At 37.8% G+C, this 23,571-nt stretch overlaps 1 protein-coding gene across 3 annotated transcripts in view; it reads left to right on the top strand.

Annotated features, from left to right (window-relative positions):
• NFIA (nuclear factor I A) overlaps positions 1–23,571 on the top strand; it is a 373,058-nt gene that overhangs the window by 248,683 nt on the left and 100,804 nt on the right. For all 3 annotated transcript variants that reach the window (XM_077149470.1, XM_077149471.1, XM_077149469.1), the window contains exons 5-6: positions 15,098–15,215; positions 20,983–21,110. In XM_077149470.1, coding sequence (XP_077005585.1) covers positions 15,098–15,215; positions 20,983–21,110 — 246 coding nt within the window. The remainder of the gene's footprint in view (positions 1–15,097; positions 15,216–20,982; positions 21,111–23,571) is intronic.

Here is a 23,571-nt window from a genome sequence, read left to right as displayed (position 1 = left end):
GAGCAGTTGGAATCAGGAGCTGTTGCTGGCTGACTGAACCCGCAGTCTCCCACTGTTTCCCCTCTCACCCACCCTTTTGTATTTTGCATTATCATCTAAAGTTCAAGAAAGAAGATACTGTTTCAGCAGCAGGGAGATACTGTAGTTAAAAAAAAAAAAAGTATGTATTTGTTCTCTTCCCACCTCTCCTGACATAGAGGACCCTCTGAAGGTAGATCTACTTATTTGTTACTTTGTTGCAGGGGAAGGTGAACACAGACACAAGACACTGGAGAGATTTCAAAAGAGAGAAGTATTCTCTGCTTTGAGGGAGAGAGTTTAGTAGTGCTAACAATGTGGTTCAGAATCACTAAAGTTGTTTTTGCATAATACTATGAGGAAAGAGACAGCCACCATCTGTTGAAATGGCTCTTACATGATGCTACATTTTCAAACAAAGACTTCTAGAGGCATTTTCAGATTGGTCTCCTTCCCATGAAGTTGCTACAAAGAGAACCCACTCTACTGGCTGCTAAAAAATGCTGCCTAGATAGCTCTTGCTGTCGACACCCACTCCTTTGTTTATTTTGCTCAGTATTTTCCTCAAAGTGTGTGCTTTGAGGCTGTCAAATATACTTCCTGGTAGGAACCCAGAAAGTTCTCCCTAAAAATCCTCTACTTCTGCCCATTTCCTTCTAAAGTGCTGACTCTATTTTACTTGAAGTTGGTGGAGTGACTCTGAAACCTTAAATACTTAACTGGGAAAGAGGAAAACCACAAATATACACAAACCATTGTGACTCTGGCCTGGTGGGTTCTAATTTTCTACTGGTGGTTTGTACACCCCAGCCGACTGCAAGGGTTAAGTAAACTTAGTGGCTAGGAATGACTTCATGACCCTGGAATTTTGAAAAGCCAGGGTTCTCAGTATACTGTGGCCAGCCTTAGAGTCTTTGGGTGTGAAAACCACTCTCAGTTACCCAGACTGATTTTGGTTCCTGTTGCACTGCTGCAGAATCTATTAAAATCCAGCAGCTGAATTGTCCTGGCTCTGCCACAAAGCTGGGCTGCTGGGTTGGCTACAGGATTCCCGAGCTGTTTGTCAATGGAGAGTGGAAGTGAATGAGCCTGGCTTCTGCCTCAGCCTGGCATGAGGTGGCACCCTAGTGGTTGTTTGCTGCCTTAGAAATGTGCACTTCTATATTCTCACACAGGAATTGTCATTAAAAGCCAAATAGCAGTTCATGTTCAAACTTTTTTTTTTGTCTTTAGGCCTTTTGTGTATACTTGAGCACCCATATTCATACAGTTGTATTTTCTAGCCAGCAATTTAGTAAGAACTATTGACAGTATTCTAAACTGATCTGATGGAACTTTAGTAGTTACAAAATTAACTCAGCTACATGGTACAAATAGGAAAATGAAGCTCCTTTAGAGGAATAAGCGGAAACTTAAATATACAAAATATTCTTACAAAGAAGAACTAAAGAGAAAATTGGTATAGGATAAGAGATTCCAAATGTTTAGGTTTTGGGGGGTGCCATTTAAGTATTTACAGGAATTTAGAACTTTATTAAAGTATATTTGGGATGAATATTTGGGTTTGAAACTTTGTTTTCTGAACAAACGACCACTTGGTTCTCATCTGTTAAGAAACACTTCTGCTACAATTATTGCATGGAAATTAATTTTAAAAAATAGGTTATATTCTTAAGCAGGCCCTTCTTTTGAAAGAAACCATTTGGGCTTGATCATTAAGAAACAAAAAGATTATAATAAAAAATAGACTGCAGTCCTAGCATGAACAGTTGGTGTGACCTTGCCTTTTGTTTGCCATTACACAATTCAATGGCAGTCCACTCAAACTATGCTCTCGATCAATATCCTATTAAAGCAGCACAAAAAGTCTCCATAAACTTAGTGGTTAGCTATGTTTATAAATGGAACTCGGCATAATTAGATGGTCAATAGCAGGCCCTACTAGTAATTTTAAAATGAACATCACACATTTTATATCTGTAGAAGTCAATGGAACCTCTTCTAGAGTTAGGGTATGGTATGTAGCAGACAAAAGAATGGGAATCCTTTTAAAAAAAAAAAAATAGTATCTATCTCCAAAATGCAGTGGTTAAAGAAAATCTAAGTTATGAAATAGAAAATGTTGATTGGCCCTGTTTATTTTTTCATTTTGCCTGTCAAATCTACCTTATTTTTTTATTAATAAAAAACAACAAACAAAACATTTAAGATATCATGCCATTCTACATCTACCTTATTTTTAATACATCCTACCATTGCAAATATTTCACTTTCTAGTTTTAATCAATCCCCCTTAGAAAGATAAAATTATAAGTATTGCCATACGTAAGAAGAATATCAGTCTGGCTTGCTTAATTTAGTGAATTTCCTTTACTATAATTCAGTAAATTTTCAAAATAAATATTGAAATTGAATTAGTTCCAAGGGATATTTTGTTGTATAATTTTTTCTTTTAATTTTCCTGACATATTTGGGGAATATTTGGACAGTAAAGCTGGCAGCAAGTGGAAAGTAATAGAAATTTTCTTCAAACTGTGCTTTCTTCTGAATCCAAGGTCACCGTATGGGTTGCCAAACATGACTCTTCCTATCCTACCCACCACCTTACCCGGTGAGCTGCATAAGGTAAAAGGTGTCCCCACCCTCTGGCTAACTCGGGCCTTAGCTGACTCAGCCTTATAAATTGAGATGTACGTGTACTTTGAGTTTGAGGTGTGCCCTGATGGTTGTGTCGTGGATCACCTTGTTGGTTGATATAGAAATATGGCAAGAGCAAGCTTATGACATCAACAGATCTATCAGTCAATACTCTGTATGATGGTTTGGTCCTTTCTGTTACACTGCAGGACTTGGGTACCTTTTGTTCTCCAATTGCAGCTGAAGTGCCTGCTACATTTACCAACCTATGAACACTCTTATAATAAAAATTATTATACCCAGAACATATAATACCTTGATGTACATGCTAAGTTCTTGATTTCTATTCGTATGCTTGCCTGTTTCTAGTATTTTCTAGATAAACTCGTTTGTTATGCTTCCTATTTATAATATATTACATAAAATCTATATTCTAGATGGCAGCATGGTTTCATAAAGTAGTCCAGGATATAGAGTTGGGGGAGGGGGTCAGACTTTGCTACTTATTACCTATATGATTTTAAGCAATATTTAACCCCTCTCAGCTGTGTTTTCTTCATAGGTAACAATCATTTATTCACTCAAAAAATATTTATTTAGTAACAACTGTGTGCTGGACCTAAGTCCAAAATGCTGGGAATAATCGTATCTCTAAGGAGTGTTATGAAGATTAAGTTAGAGAATATCAAGTGCTAATGTAGAGTTGATGCTCAATAATGATAGCTACCAACCTTATTATTGAACAAAGCCTCTGTCCCTGATCTTTAACTGCATCCTCAGAGCTGACCCTTGAGCTGACCATACTAACAAAGCTTATTTTATATGCATACATAGATACATTTATATATAGAGAGAGATTAAATAAGGACCAATTTTAGAATTTATGTTCTGAAATTCAGTTTATTAAGAGAGCAAATCCAGTGACCCCTTCAGAGCTAATAATACTAATGAAATTAGAAGCATGCCAATAATAGATCAAATTCATCCACTTTGGGAAGCCAGAAAATTCTTGTTCCTCAAGTTTTCAGGCAAAGCCTGTGTTTCTGTTTTATTCTGGAAATTGCTATCCTAAGTTATCTTATGGATAACAGGATGTTCTAAAGTTCTCAATCTAACACTGGCAAACTAACAACTTTTTAAGTGACCAGACACGCCTGGGCTATTTATAACAGAGTTTTTGAAAAGAGTACTTATTTATATACTATTTGAAAAATTCCCTCTCACTTATATTATGATAAAAAACTCCCTGCAAGTAACAGCAGCATGCTGGGGCTATTGGTGACAAGGTGGCTTTTTGTAAACCTTAAGTTATACACTCATAAGCCTCATGTTTTTAGAGAAGATATTCACACCCAATGGATGGAGAAAGGACATTTGGGGATTTCCCAAGTCCTGAGAGAACCCCTGTATTACCCCTACGATGATGCCACAATATTATTGAGATTTTGGCTGGAATATATTTTATATTATCTGTTGTGGTAATGATAGCTAACTCTTGATGAATGGAAGGATTGTCAGTGACTCTATAAGCATGTCTAGGATGAAATTGATGGAGTTGGCATGCAGCAAAGCCACACATTAGGTCGATTACTGGAATCAGGGATTTCGCAATAGATGGAGGGGGGAAATTAAACAGTTTTAAGTGAAAATATTGAGAACTATTGTTATAGACAGCTATGGATTAGCAGGTTGCTGGGATGGGACTATGTTGATGTAGGTTGGTTTCCTAAAAGCTAATGGTCAGATAGTCCATGTGCACTCTTGGTTAAGGGGCTTATGTTTAGAAACCCTTCTCAGGTTTATAGATCATCATGTTGAAAAGATCTCTGAGGCCGTCAAATCATCCTCTATCAGGGAAGACTTAATCCCATGGCTAAGGCTGTTTCAGATACTAAACGGGTACCACATTTGACCTCAACCAAAAGCTAAGACAAGATGATACTGTAAAATGCAGAAAATCAATTTCAGTCCCAAAGGCAGAAGCCACTAATGCAGGAGATCTGTCTGCATTGCTAACCCCTCCACGGACTGCTGTTAGACCAAGTGTCAGGGCCTTGCAGCCAATGAAATACCTGCCCACACTCTTAACACTAAAGACCTGTAAAAACAGAGAAGTGAGAAGAGGAACAATGAGATAGAAGTTTGCCAGTTAGGGTGTAGGCAATAGTTATTTTTCTATTTAAAGTCTTGCTGAATTCTCCTCCCCATTAATGAGGGACATCTCTTGGGGCAGAGAATGGTACGGAGGAAAGACAGTGTGTATAGAAATAAGGGTTTTAATTCTGTTTCTTTGGGTAGATTTCTAGAAATATCTAGGTTCAAGCCCTGCCCTGTCATTTATTTAGCTCAATCATGTTGTGTAATCTTAAAGTGTTTTAAGTTTTCTCATTTGTAAGTGTGTGATACAAGTACATATTTCATAGGGATACTGTGAGGATTAAGTGAGATAATTCAAATAAAACCTAGTGCATGGCTTGGCTCATAATAATTGCTCAATAAATATTAGTTCTTAGCTATTTTTCATTAACATGCTCTTACAGTTTCAGTTAATTTCAGTAACACTTATTGCATGTAGTAATATATGAAGGGTCCTGTACTGTGTACTGAGAGGAATACAAAAATAAACAGGAAACAATTCCTTCCTATATAGCAGTGTCTATCTAAGTTTCTTGAGATCCGAGGCTTTCTTTATAAGGTAGTAAAAGTTATGAATACACTTAATTTACAAATTTAGCTCACAATGATTATCTGTCCAAAATAATCTAGTGTCATGATTTAGAGTGGGGTGGATGAGGGTATCAATGAATTCTTCCTATTTTAATAAAAGGGAAATATTTTTTTCGGAAATAAAAATTCCTTTATTTGCCTCCTCTATTACTTTTACCACAACAAACACACATATTCCTTAACCTGTATCCACTAAATGTGGATATATGAAAACGGGACTCTTTCTATGTTAGCAAATGCCTTAGATGGAGTTAAAAACATTCTACTGGTTTTTGACACCTAATAGGTAATTTCATAAAAAGCATTGCTTAAATCTTTTAATAGCAGGGAAGTTCATTTTCCTATAGGGGAAATCCTCGTTTGAGTTCAGTGCCTTTCTTCTGTGTTCCTGTTGGGAAAGCCATCCTCTTAGCATGCCTTTAGTTAGACCTTTTAGAGTGAAGCGTAGAAAAAGGAGATCAGCATAGGGTTTGCAGACCAGAAATCTGCTTGGCAAAGGAGTTGCTGAAGACAGTGGCATAGAAGCTGCAGAGAAAGTACCTTTATGATTGATTTCCATTCAAGTCAGACTGACTGCAGCGTGGTCATTTTTCTAACCCATAACTGCTCACACTGCAGCAGTCTGCTCTCTGCAGGGTGTCTGAATTATAGCGGTCTATGTCCGTGTTACCTTTTACACAAATTACTTACACTGGTTTCTTTTTCCATGCAAATTCATCAGTTTTACAGCCCCTCATAGCCACAGTCAGGAAACTCTGGCAGAGAGCACAAATTGATAAAATGAGTTAATTTTACTGTACTTATTTTTTCTGTCTAAAAGCCCTCTCTCATAGGCAGTGTTCAGGAAGCATATTACGGTAAAAGGAAGATAACAAAAGAGTAGAATTTTCTTGCCATAAATTACTTTCCAAGTTAATTTCCTTTAACGATGATTCCAGATTTGCTTGAGTTTTCATAGCATTGTACGTTTTACAACTGTGCCTTTGATAGAAAGAAGAACAAGTATTTTCCCATGTTCGTTCCTTTTGTGCCAGTGACATGGACTTTCTTACAAGAACTTTGCCACTAGAATGCAAAACAACACTAAATTGTACTGGGCCCTTGGAACTGTGTGTGTTGTTGGCTCCCCGGCCCCACCCCCATTGCCCGCCTTAAAGTACAAGTGCCCGGAGGCTTAATGTACTAGATCATTTAATCTGGAGAGAAATATTCCTCTCTTTTTTTCCATAGATACCTGTCTTTTTTCTATAGTTATGTGTTGGAAATTAAGTGCTAAACCCTGGTAGCCTTTTGGAGGGGATATATTGGCCATTATTCCATATTCTTTAGTTACCAAGTAAATTTGAGGAAGGAACAGCTATGATGGTTAATTTCTATAACAGAAACCTCACAAAGGCAGGGATTTTGTCTATCTTGTCCACTTATATAGCTCAGAGATCTAGAACAGTGCCTGGCACATTGAACATGCTCAATAAATATTTGAATTCCATTGAATACAGCCTCTCAGAATTAGCAATAGGTTGAACACACTTGTCATTTAATTAATACTCCCCACTGATTTAGAACACATTGTAAACTCAGTGCGTGGTAATCTCCAAGGAAAGATAGCTTGAAAATTTGGATAAACTTTTTTTTCCATCATCTCTCTTTCCAATAAAGTACGCCTTAGCAGATTGTCTCTGGTGGATGGCAGAAGTTCAATAACCACAATCTTATCCAACTACTAATGTGTACAGAAGAGCAGGTCATTAAGAGGGTTGGCTACTAAAGTAACCTCTTTCTTCCAGTAGCCCGCACTACTATAATGATTCCTTAATAGCAAACCATTTATTAAGAGATGACACAAAGACTACATTCTACTCATCTCAGGAAAGAAGGGGGTGGGCCATGAATGACTTAGAAATAACATCTGAAGAGACAATTTCCAAAAGTTAACCTTTTGAGAAAAACTCCTGGGTGGAACAAAAATCTACATATACTTCAGACACTAACTGTAATTCCAATATTGCTGAAGAAAGTTGAGGAGCCTGTTCTCTCTACTTATGCATATAATACCAAATTTCTAAATATTATTATTTCCATTGCTTAAAGTTTAGTGGGCAAATGGGAAGGGTAATTATTTACACACCTTAATTCAAAACATTTACTGAGTCATCATCTGTGTACCTAAAATGGTGGTAGAGCTATTTAAGAGCACATACGAAGTCTAGGCTTGGTGGGATGAAAGGTTTTCTGGATTAATCCTCTGACTCCATGACCTGGGACAGTTACTTAACCTCTTTGTGCTTCAGTTCCCTCCTTGTGGGTTTGTGAGGCTTGAATGGGATGTTGTGCTTAAAGCACTGAGCCCAAAGTGTCCCATGAACAATGCTTAATAAATGATCGTCCTTGCTATTGTGAGGGTGAGGGTAATTGTGGTGTTGGCAGCACTGGTGGATGGTCGTGGCAATGTTAGTGTTTTTAAAATAAATTTTAGTGTATATACAACACAAAATTCCCTATTTTAACCACTTTCATGTGTGCAATCCAGTGACATAATTACATTCACAATATTGTGCTACCATCACCACTATTCATTATCAAAACTTTCTCATCATCCTCAACAGAACCTTTGTAGCCATTAGTCAGTACCTCCTTATCCACTTCCCACCCCATCCCCTAGAAACCTGTTATCTACTGTAATTCTGTGAATTTGCTTATTCTAGGTATTTCATATTAGTGAAATCATACAGTATTTGTCCTTTTATGTGTGGTTTACTTCACTTAACATGGTATCTTTAGGGTTCAACCAGGTTGCAGCATGGATGGTGCTATTCCTTTTTATAGCTGAGTAATATTCCATAGTATGTCTACGACACATTTTACTTATTCATTTCATCTGTTGATGGACGCTTGAATTGGTCCCACCTTTTGGCTATTGTGAATCATGCTGCTATGAACATTAGTGTACAAATACCAATTTGTGCTACTGTTTTCAGTTATTATCTAGATAATATATCTGGAAGTGGAATTGCTATGTCATATGGTAATTCTATACTTTACTTTCTAAGGAACCACAAGCTGTTTTTTACAGCAATGCGCCATTTTACATTCTTACCAGTGATGTGCAAGCATTCACACTTCTACACATTCTTGTCAACACTTGTTACTTTTTTTTTAATAGCCGTCCTAGTGGGAATGAAGAGATATCTGACTGTGGTTTTGGTTATCCCTTCCCTAATGAATAATGATGTTGAACATCTTTTCATGTGTTTATTTGCCATTTTATATCTTCGGAGAAATATTTATTCAAGTCCTTTGCCCATTTTTAAATTTCATTGTCTTTTTGTTATTGAGTTGTAGGAGTTCTTTATTTATTCTGGAAATTAAACCCTTATCACATTTATTATCATAATTTTTACTAGAATTATGAGGTCCAAAGAGTTTAAATGACTTAACCAGGATTAGTGGCAGGGCTGGGATTCCAAACAGTCTCTCCTAGTCCCAGATCAGGACTTTTCTATCCCCCATGGTGTCTATCTTTTCAGTCCTTGTGCAGGACTTACAGGTGTTTTACTACCTGTAAAACAGTTAACGAATGATAAAGCCAATGGTGAAGTACAAGTGGATTGAAGTCAGATTTCTGTATATATGGAAGACAGGAGGGGTTATGGTTAGTCCAGTTCTTCCTTAACATCCCCATGTTTGATTAGCAGAGGCAACATCATCTCTGCAATACACCAGAAGGCTGGTCTTTAGACTCAGAAGCCCAACATGACATGCTGGGAAGACCAGAACTTACATGACATTGAACAAGTCATTTAATTCTTGCCAACTTTTAGTCCCCTAATGTGCAAAAAAGGGCTTAATACCATTATTAATGAAGAAGGACATTGTGATATATACATCTTTTATCTGTTTTTATTTTATCTGTTAGAAGGATATGATAATTTTCCCATTTTATGCCCTTTCTTAGTAGTACCCCTGTTTACTATCTGGAAAGAGTTGACAGATTATCCATTGTAAAAATTCTATATTCTTTCTTACTGTATCATTCAGGCTTCCATCTCCTCCGGCCTAGACTCCTACATCAGCCTTCCAACTGATCTTCCCACCTCCAGGGTCCTTGCCCCCTTTAGTGCATTTTGTTTACTGTTGCCATATTAATGTTTTCAAATTGAACAATTATATCACTTCTCTACTCCAAAACTGTCATAGTTCCAGCAGATCCATCACTTTACTTCCTACCTCCAAACTTTTGTATATGCCTTGTTGCCTAGAAACCTTCTTTTATTTCCTTTTCTGCCTCTTTAATGCTAACCATCCTTAAGGGCTCAGCTTAAGTGCTAACTCTTGTTGGCATCAAACCTTTTTCAGATTCCTCAAGCCAATGTGATCTGTTATTCCTTTGAACTTTCCTAATACATTATTTTCATTTTTCCTCTTAACTCATTATTTTATTTTCCTAATACATTAAATATTGCATTAGATATAGTATTCAGATATATTTTTTTCTCATTCCAGTAGGTTGTAAACCTTTTGGAGACAAAGACACTATGTACTTTTTTTTTTTTTTTTTTTTTTTTTTTTTTAAAGACAGAGAGAAGGAAGGAAGGATAGAAGGAAGGAAGGAAGGAAGAAAGGGAAACATCTTTAAACATTTTCTTGTTTTATTGTATTTTGTTTTTCCGTTCTTGTTACATGGGCTGGGGCCGGGAATCGAACCGAGGTCCTCCGGCATAGCAGGCAAGCACCTTGCCCGCTGAGCCACCGCGGCCCGCCCTGTACTTTTTAATAATATCTTAAGTTAGGCAAACACTGTACATGGAAGTCCGTGTGGTACAGTAGAAAAGGCACAGGTCTCAGGATCAAACTTCCTTGAATTTTAATCCCAGCTCTGCCTCTTTCTTGCCTTTCTGTAATCCAAGTCAAGTTATTTAGCCTCATTCCAGTGCAAAGTTCTCATCTAAAAAATGTACTTTCCTGAGAAGGTGTTTTTTGAGGATTACATTAAGTACAATAAATAAAGTGCTTATTAAGACACATTGCCTAAAGTCTCACCTCCTGACTTCTTAGTTCCTTATCAATGTACCTTCCTGTTCTCCAGACTACAGACCCTAAAAATGCCAAACTCATTGCAGGGACATTTTGACAATGAACCAAATCCTCTGGTATGAAGCTTTATTTGGCCATAACAGCATCACTGAATTAGAATCCATTCCAATAAGCAGATCCTCCATGTAATAGATATACATAGACTGTAGCAGTGGGAGGTTTCCTTACAAGACTGTTATTATGGAGGTAGAGTTTGGGTCTGTGCATTATTAGGATTCTATAACTCAGGTTGTGAAGGTTATTCTCATTTCAAAAATTTAGTGGTGCTTTAAAATTCAGGACACACATAACCAGCTTTTCAGATCCTAAAGTTTCTCACCAGAAGTCCATAGATAATTGGGGTGGTAGCACAGTGCTGCCTGGCCGCTTGGGGCCATTAGGTAGATCATGACGACAGTGTGCTAAGTGATTAACAGAAAGTAAATATGGGCAAATTAAGAAATATTACCATAGGCTAATTATCACTTTTTTACTGTGAAAAATAACATATCCAAAAAAGCAATAAATTTCAAAGCACACTTGAACAATTAGTTATAGAACAGATTTCAGAGTTTGGTATGGGTTACAGTTCCACAATTTTAGGTTTTTCCTTCTAGTTGCTCCAAGACACAGGAGATTGAAAGAAATATCAATATAATAATACAGTAGTCATACATGTTTGTTAAATCCTATCTTCTTTAACTCTACCTTCTCCTTTGATCTTTCTCCCAATCTTTACAGGTATTTGGGCCATACCCATTCTAACTTTTCCATGGAAAGGGCTGTTAATAATGTGGGGTAGGAGAATGGAACTAGTTGATGTTCTGGAGAGGTTGGCCCCTCTGGGTTTTGGGACTCATCTGGCCTAGGAACCCATCTGGAGATTGTAGGTTTCTGGAAAGTAGTATTAGTGCATGGAACCTTTGTAGAATGTTAGATAGAGCCCTAGGTGTTCTTTAGGGTTAGCAGGAATGGCTTTATTGGGATTTGGCAAACCATGGTAAATAGCAATATCTGGCAATATCTAGCTGAAACTAGCTGAAGCTTGTAGCCTCCTGAATAGCCTTTTGACTCTGTTTGAACTCTCTCAGCCACTGATACTCATTTTGCCACAACTCTTTCCTCCCTTTTTTGGTCAGGAAGGCATTGTTGATCCAACAGTGACAAGGCCAGGCTCCTCCCTAGGAGTCATATCCCACAATGCCAGGGATATCTTCACCCCTGGATATCATACCCCATGTACAGGGAAGGGCAATGATTTTACTTGCAGAGTTGGCCTTAGAGAGAAAGAAAGGCCACATCTGAGCAACAAAAGAGGTCCTCTGGAAGTAACTCTTAGGCATAACTCTAGGTAGGCTTAGCTTCTCCGCTTCATAAATAAATTTCACAAGAGCAAGCCTCAAGATCAAGGGCTTGGCCTATTGACTTGGAAGTCCCTAATGTTTGAGGCAGTACCAGGGATTTCCTCCATGGTAAAGTTTAATAGTTCCATATATTTTTTTCCCATTCTTCAAGGGACTTTGCATAGGCTTAATAATTTTTTGAACTTAAGCGATGGCATACCACATTTATGCATGTATTTTTCTTCCTTCACATATTTTGCCTCCCTTGACATTTAAGAAAGTTAAGACAGATGTTTTATACCTATTTTTTCCCCAAGCTCCTCTTTTTAGGTCTTTCTCTCTCTTTTTAAAACTTTATAAAGCATTCAAATTATTATTTTTTTAAATTTTAAACACACACACACACACACACACACACACACACACACACACACAACATTTTTTCCAGGACAGATAAAATGTTAAACACAAGTGCAACTGGATGCTCACCACTGGGTAGAAGGAGGTGTGACGTGCTTCAGAATTTTTCCCAGTCAAGAGGAAGTCCCTCTTACACACACCTTCCTCTATCTCTCTGTCCTTCCTAGAGTGGGAGGATGAGGTTTATGATGTTTCTTGGTGCTCAGGAATGAGGCAGCTACTGGGTCCAGCTGAAACCTCAACCCCATTTTGAACTTCAAAAGAAAATCTAAATCCAGACCTTTGATGCTGACCAGCCTTCTCACTCTTCTTTAGTTAATGAGAAATGTGAAATTGAAGCTCCATTAACACACAAAGCATTAATAAATACCTTTTACATGCCAGAGGGGCCAGTGAAATCATTTTAGCCTGCTGCAGCTGATGATGGGTGATCAAGCCCCATGTTTGAGTAATCTCATCTTCCCCCCTCCTCCATGGTCTTGGGAAAAAAGAGGAAATTAGGTAAATAAATTTAATATAAAAAGAAAATTAAGGATTGACTTTCAAAATTATTAATTAGAACCCTACTTAAACTTGTTAAGCCTAACCATTTGCTTTTGAGCTAAAGGTCCTCCCTCTATTTGTGCCTGTCATTGAGAGACTTGATTGAATTTTAAAAAGCATATGTGAGTTTCAGGTTTTCTGAGCGGTGACTGTTTTTGCACAATGACAGTTAGGATTAAGGTATAACCATTGTTATTAATCAAACAATCAAGTATTCTTAGCAAGTTGTTGCATCCCTTCATGCCTTCTTTGATTCTGTAGTTTTATTATAGCACCAAACTTCATCCAGTTTCCAAAGCAATAGGCCTGGAAGTCATCTTAGATCCCCTTCCTCCCTTATACCACATTCAAGCAGTCAACACATTTTCTTGATTCTAACCCCTAAATAAATTACACCAGGCTCCTCCTTTCCATCGCTTAAGTTTGGACCCCACTCCCATCCTATCCCATCCCAATGACTCAGTGGCCTCTCTGCTTTTATGGATTATATTCATCAACTACCACTCCCCAGGCATACTCTAAAGACAGTGAGCTTTCTGAGCTGTAAATACACATCTGATCCTGGCATTCCCATACTTTGTTGTTTCTCCTTTAACCAGCAAATAAAACTCAATGCAACAATCAGTTCCATTTTACTAATGCTTAGTGACTGCCTCCTGGTGTCAGGGATTATGTTAGATGCTGGTGATAGAACCCCAGCAGTTCCCGGTTACAGTGGAGTTTTGACAAGTGCTTTAATAGCTTACAAACTTGTGAACCTGCTGAATTTAAATTCATGTTCTTTAAGGAAACCTACCTGGCCCTCCATTAACTGACCTTACCTTTTCCCTCTTTTCCCCATGTGTTGTACTCTATATCATACCAAGCTGTCAAAAATTCAGTAAACATTTTATGTTCTTTTACCTGCATACATGCCTCCGTAGCTCTCAGCAGGGTAATTTGCTTGTCTTTTAACATTCTTACCAGGCATCACATTGTCTGAGGGCCCTTTACTCCCTTGAACCTCTCATCCCCAAATTGCGTTAGATTCCCCACTTCTGTGCAGCCATAACAATTTAGGAATAACTCAGTCAAATTTGGACCTGGTGAGGTTGACTGGTCAGCCTTCTGGCCTTCCCCTCTGGACTGTGAGCTGTTTAAGGCCAGGGGCCATGTCCAAGTGCCTCCTTCACTCAGCACGGTTCTTGGAAGTAATAAACTTTGAGTAATCATTTGTTGAATGAATAAAGCCCCTGGTTCAGGATATTGTTAATTAATCTTGAAATAGATTTATTTTATTTATTTATTTTTGTATCTACTTATGTGGGTTTAACTCTCAAAACAGTGTCTCAATATAACAGATGCATCTATTATTCCTACTGTTGCATAATTTTTCAAAGAATATTTGCATTAATATAATTGTACCACTAATTTTAATACGGTTCACTTTGTGAGGTTGATATATGGTATTTATTCATTCAAAAATGTTTATTAAGCAACTCTCAAAAAAGGGCATCTAGAGGTTCCAGGACATAAAAAATACAAGGCACCTCATCTCACTTTATAAAGGTCATCTCTGAAAATCACACATACTCAGAATACCTTTGATAATCCCTTAAATCAAAGGTCTTCAAACTTTTTCTGTACAGGGCCAGATAGTAAATATTTTTAGCTCTATGAGCCCTGTGGTTTCTGTTGCAGCTACTCGTCTCTGCTATTGTGGTATGAAAGTGGTCATCAACAATATGTAAATGATGTATCTGTGTTCCAATGAAACTTTATTTACAAAAACTTTGGCTTGAGGGCAAAGTTATAAGGTAGGACAAATATTAAAGCAAAGGTGTATGCAGGATGCTAGAATGATTCAGTGTATGGAGAAATCATACATTTCTTATTGCAAAGATTTGAGGATGCGTACCCTAGAAAACTGAATTTGTTCTCACGAGTATTCAGAACAAAATTCAAAAATGCAGATGAGTGAAAGCTATCAAGATCAGACAAAACTTAGAAGAGCCTAGGAAATGTTTTGGTTGTTCATTCATAAAAAGTTTAAGAACAAAACATGAAGATATTTTTGTTTAAAACATCTAGATATGTTGTAACCTTGCTAACAATTTACTGTTACAAAAAGGGAAAAAATGAAAGGTATATTAGAGAAAAACTATGTCTTTCTGATATTGACTATTTTTATAGTCAATGTTCTTCTGAGGTCAGAGTTCAATACTGGTTATTTTAGATAAGCTTAACAGCAAATGCAAAGTAAAAATGTATTAAATGCAACCTGGAAATATGCTCTCATTGGTCTTCTAGTCAACATATTTATTTATAACTGAAATGTTTATTTTTTTTAATTCTAGCACCAATAGCTGCAGGAACCGGCCCAAATTTTTCTCTCTCAGATTTGGAAAGTTCTTCTTACTACAGCATGAGTCCAGGAGCAATGAGGAGGTCTTTACCCAGCACGTCCTCTACCAGGTAATTTGATTATTGGTTCCCTAAAGTTTACCTACTTTGATTTTAACTCTGGGACTACTAGGCATGTAGTAATGTGCCCATAGTAGTGGAAGATACCAAAGAAGTGAGTTTAGGCCCAAAAGACTTTGCCTCACTGGGGAGAAAAGGCAAATGCATATGAAGTAGAAAAATATATACATACCAGCCAATAAAAAAAAAAAAACTCATTTACGTGATATCAGCTAAAAATCATTCCAGAAGGCTTTGTCATGAAAGAGTGAATTGTGCTTGGCTGTAAATGTTGGTTAGGGTTAATAAAGTGGAAAGGAAAAAGAATGGGGGTGAAAACATGAATGAGGGCATGAAGAAAAGATGGATAATAAACATAGTATGATCTTAGAAAAGTAAGGACAAAGCTTGACTAGGGAAGAGGGCGTGTATTTTGACTTGTTTGGCAAAAACTTGGCACTGGTGACACCCAGCCCAGTCCCCATGCCCACAGCAGACAAAGTAGATCAGTCCTAGCTCTTTTCCTACTAAGTCCCCAGAGGTCTTAAAATTCAGTCAATTGGAGTTGGTCAAAGAGATAAAACCTATTTGATATTCTGGTGTAAGGTTATAAAATGAATGTAGTCTGATAGCAGGGTGGGGCCAGATCATAAACTCCATTTATTGGAGACCTTAAAAAAAATAAAACTGGAAAAGCACAACCTGATAATGATTCCAGGGTTCCTGATCCCTGTGAGGTCATGAAGCCAAAATAAAAAAAACAAGGCATTTTGCATGATCCTGTTGTCTCTAGATAACCTGTACCAAAGGGAAAGGGATTAGGTATTAAAACAACAGTATTCTTCTACAAATTGGCTTTAGCATTGGACTGTGACAACAAAGAAAGAATGGTGCAGAACGATCTTTAATGTTTGTGTACTTTGTGGGAAAACGTTTGACGAAGATATAGTCCTTCTAAAACAAGTACCGAAGTTTTATGTTTAAAAACAATTGCCAGATTATAGAGATTTTCCTCATTCTTACCTTGTCTTTAAATACTTTAACTGCCGTAACTTAAAAAAAAAAACAGCTTAGCTATTTCTAAGTCATTCACTTGAAAATGAATGACCTAGAAAGCAGTATCATTCCCTAAATATAAAAACCAAATCCTACCATCATCTTTCATGTTGTTTAAATGTTTCTTTTACTTTACGATAGTACCAGCTCCTCAGGAAAAAAAATCTCAAATCCAAAGTACATTTATAATATAACAGTGAGATTGTGAACACGTTTGGGTATTAATAAATTTTGAGGATTTCATGTTTGCAGATAGAAAGGACATTTTGTGTAACTGCGCTCAGTCAATATGAAAAGCTTTGCAAATCCTTGTGGGCAGTGATAAATTTAAAAGTTGATATGCTGTTTGTTTTTCATATGTGTGCTGCACATGTGCCACACACATCCCTAACAAGTGCTTCTCACCCACACCCTTTCGCACACTTCTCCAGCTATGTTTTGTTGTCTTTTGTTGTGACTGCCTGAGCAGAAAGCCAGTTATTAATGTCATTTAAAAAGCTAGTGTCGTTCTAGTAGTCTGCAAATAACTAACCCTGATAAGGAGCTAATTATAAACAGCATCAGTCGTTAATAACTTAGTAATATGTTTGTTTTTCTCTCATTAGACCCTTCCGAAGTTGATTTTTTAAAATATATATTCTTTAAATACACAGACTCAGCAGAATCATTTGTGTACAGATTAAAAAATGTGCTGAGAAGAACATCCCAGATTAACATAGAAAAGTCCATCAATTGATTAATCAAGAATTGTTTATGCTATGCCAATATTAACTGGTCACCTGCTCTGTGGGCTTACATACATGATCTTATTTAGCACACACGATAGTTTTGCAACATAGACAGCTCACAGTTGAAGAAATCCCGAGCTCGGTGAAGTTAAGTAATTTGCCCAAGGTCACACTCAGGTCTTTTGAAAGGTAAAAAAAAGTATTGTTTCCACACTAAATCGTCTTCTTACACATGGGGCTGACTCAGTAAGGAACAATAGAATATTAAGTCTTAGAGAAGGACTATCTAGGCTCTCTACTTTTCCTTGATACTTAGCATTTGCTGTCTTGAATTATTGTTACCACCTTTGAGGTACTTACCTGTGCCTATCTCCCCATCTGGGCTAAGTCCCTTGAAGGACAGTGTCTCACTCTCCCAGTTCAGCAGCAGACATTTATTAAGCACTGAGGATTTTGTCCTAGGTACTGTAGATATAAAGTCAAATAAGAGGAGCTTTACAGTCTGGTGTTACAGACTGATGAGTAAATGGAAATCTCAGTTCAAGGAAGGGTATTATGAACTCTCAAGGAAGAGGCATTTTATAGTCTTATGGATGCAAGGTAAGGCATCTAGGTGTTGCACACAGAAGGGATTAACAGACATTTGCAATTTGGATAATAATCTTAGCTTAATTTTTAGGTGGAATTGCTAGGAACACAAGGTGAAATTCTACACGCAGGAAAGAGACATGGTACATCACTCCTTAGAAGACTATTTCTCCTCCCTTTTAAGTATGGCTTTTACTGATACTTTCCTGTTTTCCTCAGTGTGTTGGGAAATCAAGAATAAGAAACTAAAAATCAATAACTGATTCCTTTCTAAAAATAAAGAACATTGATAGGTATTAACTGTAGGTTTTGAATTCCGTCAGGATGAACATCTCCAAAATCACAGAAAGGATAGTATAAAGATTGGGATAAAATACAATTTTTTTTGTCCCCCAAAACTTCATCAGGATAAACCACCTTTCAGATTTGTGAAGTCAGTAAACTATGTCTTGGAAACTCTCCACCTGACCTTCTTGGCAACCTTTCTTCAGTCCTGGACTTTTTTCCCTCCTCCGTCCTGCACCTTCCCTCCAGACACTTATCCTATGCCAAGCCCTGAAAGTCCTTGCATTCATGCTAAGCCGTCACCTTTAAGATTTAATATCTGCAAGAGTATTTGCATTTTATTAGAAAACACCAAGAAAATAAAAAACTTTAAAAACTCAGAAAAATAATAACGGGAGAATTATGGACATGGAGTGGGCCTCTCACTGGCATGTCCTTGAATCATGGAACTTGGATGAATCCTCGTCACATACTCATGTGACTGTTTCTTAGTAGCCCAATTTAGCAGTTTTGAGCACCTGTTAGGAGTCAAAGCCTGCAGTAGGGGTACTAGAGATAAAAACAAAACAAAACAAAAACCTAAACCAGCTCCCTCCAGTGCAGATTTCACAGTTCAGTCAGAGCATGGTCTTGTTTTCATTTGCCATGTACTTAAGGGAAATGCTTTTTTTTTTTTTTTCCAATTTGGTTTCTTCCTTCTTCCACAATGATTTTAAGTGGCTTTTAATTTTAAAACAAAACAGGTAATGTTAAATATAGAGAGAAACAGAAACCACATGGAAAGGTGGAATATATTGTTCTGTGTGGCACCTGAACAAAATTATGCTTTAAATTTAACCCTGAGCTTCCTGGTTACTAAAGCAAAAAGGGAAGAAACAATAGGCTCTAAAATTTGCGTTTTCTAATAAGTAGACACAATAGAAATTCATTCAAAGAGGCCATCTGGTTCTATTTTTTAGAAGCATTTGTGTGTGTGTGTGTACCTTTTTTATAAAGGACTTCCTTTAGATGCAGGCTTATAAAATACATAGAAAAGTTCTTCAAGTGGTTATTTTTAATTGAACTTCAAGAAAAGCCCAAGAAAGAACATAAAGTAGGCCGTTAAAGGCATTTATTTTGGGTGCTAAGCTAGTGTGCTCCAGATATGTGGCCTTTCCTATGGTCCAGCTTTAATGAGAATCAAACTAATGACTAAGTATACCGGAATACCAATGTTAATCATCAGAATACATTGCCTTAAATCGAGCCCTCTGTATTTTTTATTTGGTTACTACAATAGCCACTTAACTGTCTCCTTGCCTTTAGATTTTCCCTATTTTCTTCCCAAAACTAGAGTGACATTTCTAAACTATAACTCTGATGTCACTCCGCTCTTTAGAGTGTTTTAGGGACTCCCCGTTGCTTGTAGAATGAAGTCCAGGCATACAATATCTTTCTGTTACTTCCACCCTCATCTTTCGCTGCATCCCTCCTTCAACTTCAGCTGTACTAAACACCAGGCAGTTCCTTGAATATATCACACATTAATCATTGATGTTGCCTTTGCCTAAAATGTCCCTCTTTCCTGATGTTCAGAATAGCTGATAACCTGCATGACATGGGCAGTACCAGTCAGCAGATGCTGCCCTGCTTGGCAAGGTTCTGGAAGGCCCCCAGATGTGCCAGGCATCTGCCCATGAGAATGTCCTGGGACAAAGTTGGCTGGCAAAGCTGGGGTAAAACTTAGGGGACTTTTGACAGTAGAGTTTTGCCAATTGATAAAGAAGTATTTCAATATTTTAAAAACCAAAATGGCTGCCTGAGCGATGCATCAGCTGAATAACCTGAACAAGGAGAGTCCAGTCTCTGTCCTTTCCCTCTTTCTTTCCTTTTCTCTGACACTCCATCTAAAGACCCAGTGCAGGAACCATCCATCTCCTAGGAAGCCTTTCCTTACCTCCCAGGTATATCATTGTTTCCTTCTTCCATTGCATGACCCATTATATCTTCTGTATGGCTCCTTAGTAATACCTCTATCTCTTTTGTACAATTTTGTTTACCTCTCTATCTCCATCTGCTAACTGTGAATTCCATGTAGTGGGGGCCATTTCTGAGTCATCTCCTATCTCAGCACTTAGCACAGCACCTGGCATGTAGATTGTACACAGTTAGTGTTCATTGAATGAAAATGTATTAAAAATTCCAAACCCTGGCATGAGGAGAGTTTTCAACAAGCATTTGCACTAGATAACTCTACCCATTCTGATAGTATGTTGGTGATACTATCAGTTAAGAAAGCTAGAACAAGAATGAAAACATGCAACATTTCTTTACCTTTTCATTTCTAAAGTCTCAAAACTAGAAAATTGAGTCAGTCAATAGGAAGAAATGTTCTGGAATTTTCTCAGCCATACCTCTCCAAAAAACAAAGATCTGTGCTCAATAGAATAGACTTCATTTAGTAGTTTCTGGGTAGGAAAAGGGCACACAAATCATTGGGCCAGTCTATTTCAATGTCCCTACTTCGCACAGGGCAAAGCACTCCTTCCTTCTATTTTCATCTAAAAACTATTCATAGTTTTATCTCTTCTGGCTATAGCAATACTGGCCTATTGCAGTTGTGCAGTAAATACTTGTTGAATGAACAAATCCAAGTAAAAGATGTGGCCAAAAAAAAAAAAGATTCCAAGCTCTTCTTTAAGTCTCATGAGCCCTGGTTTCTATTCTTTCTGGGTTGCCAGCAGGGATTGAATTGGTGTCTGGGTACAAGGCTGATGGCCAGGTTCCAGCCACTGCCTGAGGCCATAGGAAATGTGGGCTTACTACTGGCACTTCCAGGTGGAGGCTGGAACAGGGGCCAGACACCAGTTTCTCAGAGGAAAAGGGAACAACAGGTTGTGGCAGTAGCAACGGCAGCTGGAGTGACAATAAAAGTCAAACCCAGACACTTGGAGCAACATATACCCAAGACTTTGTTCCACATCCAGTGATTCACTAACCTGAGCAAGAGCCCAAAAGAGTCCTGGAACCACACTGAGCAGGCCAATTGCTTCCTCCCTTGGCTTTCATTCAGCCAGAGGTGCAACGTCCGAGAGAAAGGTGCCTTGGATTGCTTTTAAACACGTACTCGTTTGTTATTCCAGCTCCACGAAGCGCCTCAAGTCTGTGGAGGATGAAATGGACAGTCCTGGTGAAGAGCCATTTTACACAGGCCAAGGGCGGTCCCCAGGAAGCGGCAGTCAGTCAAGCGGATGGCATGAAGTGGAGCCAGGTAAGCAGGGCAGTGAATGGCCACGTGGCTGACGTTGTCCAGTCAAAAATGGGAATGGGCTCCCATGTGGTGCATAAAAACTAAGACAGCTTGCTGGAGGTAGTTTACGTTCTCTTCCTGAACACTTGTTTGTATTGTAGTCTGGAGGCCGCCTTTATAAAAAGGCGGCAGTGCAAAGTAGCAGGTCAACTGAGATGAAATACTGGTAGGAATGGTGTATGATTTTCTACTTCTGTGTATTTTCACCTATGCTACAAAGCAGCATTGCTTTTGCTTTTATTTATTTATTTTGTTTTATACTACCTGGCTTTTAGTTTGGTGTTTGAATTATCTTTTAATAATCACCATAAAAATATATCAAATTGTTCAACTGGATTGACAGTGTGAGAAAAGAGAAGAATGGGCTCCCTGTGCTATAGCTTATGCCTGGATTTTTATAAAATGAACATGCCTTGCAATCTATTTTCCTGTTACTGGACACTGTCATGATTTTTTTCCCCTTTTTTAATGGAACAACTATCTTCATTTATCTTTACTGAACTAAGCAAATGATGACTGCTATTCTAACTTCCTGGGATAATCTAGTCTTGGGTCTGGAGTTTTGAGGCTAATGTGAATAATTCTGGTGGCAGAAATTTTTTTAAAAAATCTTTATCAATGCATAAGTTCCCCAGGGTGAGGTGGAATCTTTTCCAGTGTCTTCCCCAACAAGGAAAGTCAAGGGGGTAAGGAGGATAGAGGTGAGTTTTGGAATCAGATGGACAGAGTGGAATCTTGGCTGCAGCTCCCACTGCCCATGTGATTGTACACAATTTACCTAACCTCTCTGGGCCTAAGTGTTCCCATATTTATAATCTGATGATAATAATAGCTACTTAAATATTCTTGAGGATTAACTGAGGTAGCATGCATAACGCATCAAAGAATTACACCTAACACAGAGTAAATATGAGAAAAAAATGTTTTCTAACTTTCCTTTCCCAGTCACATCTTTGAGTAATTCCCTACAAGAATGGATAAGCACCAAGAAAATCTCTGAACTAATCCCTTCATCTTCACATCTTAGCTCCCTCTTTTCCTCCCTAGCGTATCAGAGGCACCCCTCAAAGAGTGGGAATATAAAGGAACAGCGCAAGGGAGTTTTTTGAATTGATGGAATTGTTCTGTATCCTGATTGCGGTGGTAGTTACACGAACCGATACGAAATGTTAAAATTCAGAGAAGTGTGCATCCCCCACTATAAAAACTGTCAGTTGTACTATATAGTAATCAAATAACAACAACAAAATCTCAAGCTCCGTTGACTGGTTCCTTTGTCTTGTTCCCTTCACCAAAATGCAAAAATTTCTCTTTCTATTGCTTCTACCTAATCCCATCACTTATCTTATCCAAATCATTCATTCATCCACAGTCTCCATTGGGCACTTTCTCTGTTTGAGGCCCTTTGCTAGGTTCTTGGAATGCAAAGGTAAATAGGAAGGTGATGACCATTGATTTCAAAGAGCTCACAGTCATGTGTGGGATACAGATCACTGTACGGGAAGTGCAGAAATGGCAATATTAGGCTCTAGCACCGTTTTTCCTAATTATTGCCAATATCAGCACAGCCCAAGGTTCTTCTAACAAAGTCACCCATCAGCTTCACTCAACATTTACATGCATGCCAGGTAGCTGAAAGTGGTTAAGAAATAAACTTGAACCTAGATGAAAATGCTGACTACTCTTTGTCACTAACTGCATCATCAGCATAACCTCATTATAGTACCAGTGAAAAGTTTATGTGCTATTAAGAAATTAAAAGATATAAAACTTCTTTGAACCCTTTTCAGAATGCTTATTAGAGTCCTGGCCAGTTTACCTGCTTTGGTGAAATCAAAATGAAAATATATAGGTTTGGTACATTTGTCTGTGAGTCTCATACTGGTGGATTATTATGCATATTGAAGTTGCTTTATTATGTTGATGGAAATGAAGCTTCTCTAACCCTACACTGTTTTTCTGGGCCCTTGAGTAGAGTTTTGAGTGTGTTTGCAGAGGTAGGGTTTGGTTGAAGTAAAGTACTTTGGCCTAGTGACTCTTTTATTCAGAATAAAATCTTCATATTCCTATCCAGACATTATGATTCAAATGATCATAAATGTTAACATCTAAATGCCTATATTCTTTGCTGTCCTTAAATAGCTCAAGTTTCATGACTGTATTTTGGGGGAGAAGAGATGATTTAGATAGATATAGATACATATCTATATAGTCTTCTATAGTTATATTCCTAGATTGTCCATTGTCGATCCCTATTTTATTAGAGAAAAATGCAGTTTCATGGTATATGTGTGTGAAGAGAGTGGGAGGGCAGAGGATAAATTTACATTTGGCTATATTCAGCATAGAAAGTCATAATTGAAATAGGGCCTAAGGGGACATTAAAACCCGACTGAAGGATGTTGCACATGTCCATGGTAAC

This window comes from Tamandua tetradactyla, chromosome 2 (assembly GCF_023851605.1).
Source record: "Tamandua tetradactyla isolate mTamTet1 chromosome 2, mTamTet1.pri, whole genome shotgun sequence".
Lineage (NCBI taxonomy): Eukaryota > Metazoa > Chordata > Mammalia > Pilosa > Myrmecophagidae > Tamandua > Tamandua tetradactyla.
This window is presented reverse-complemented; position numbering and strand designations above follow the sequence as displayed.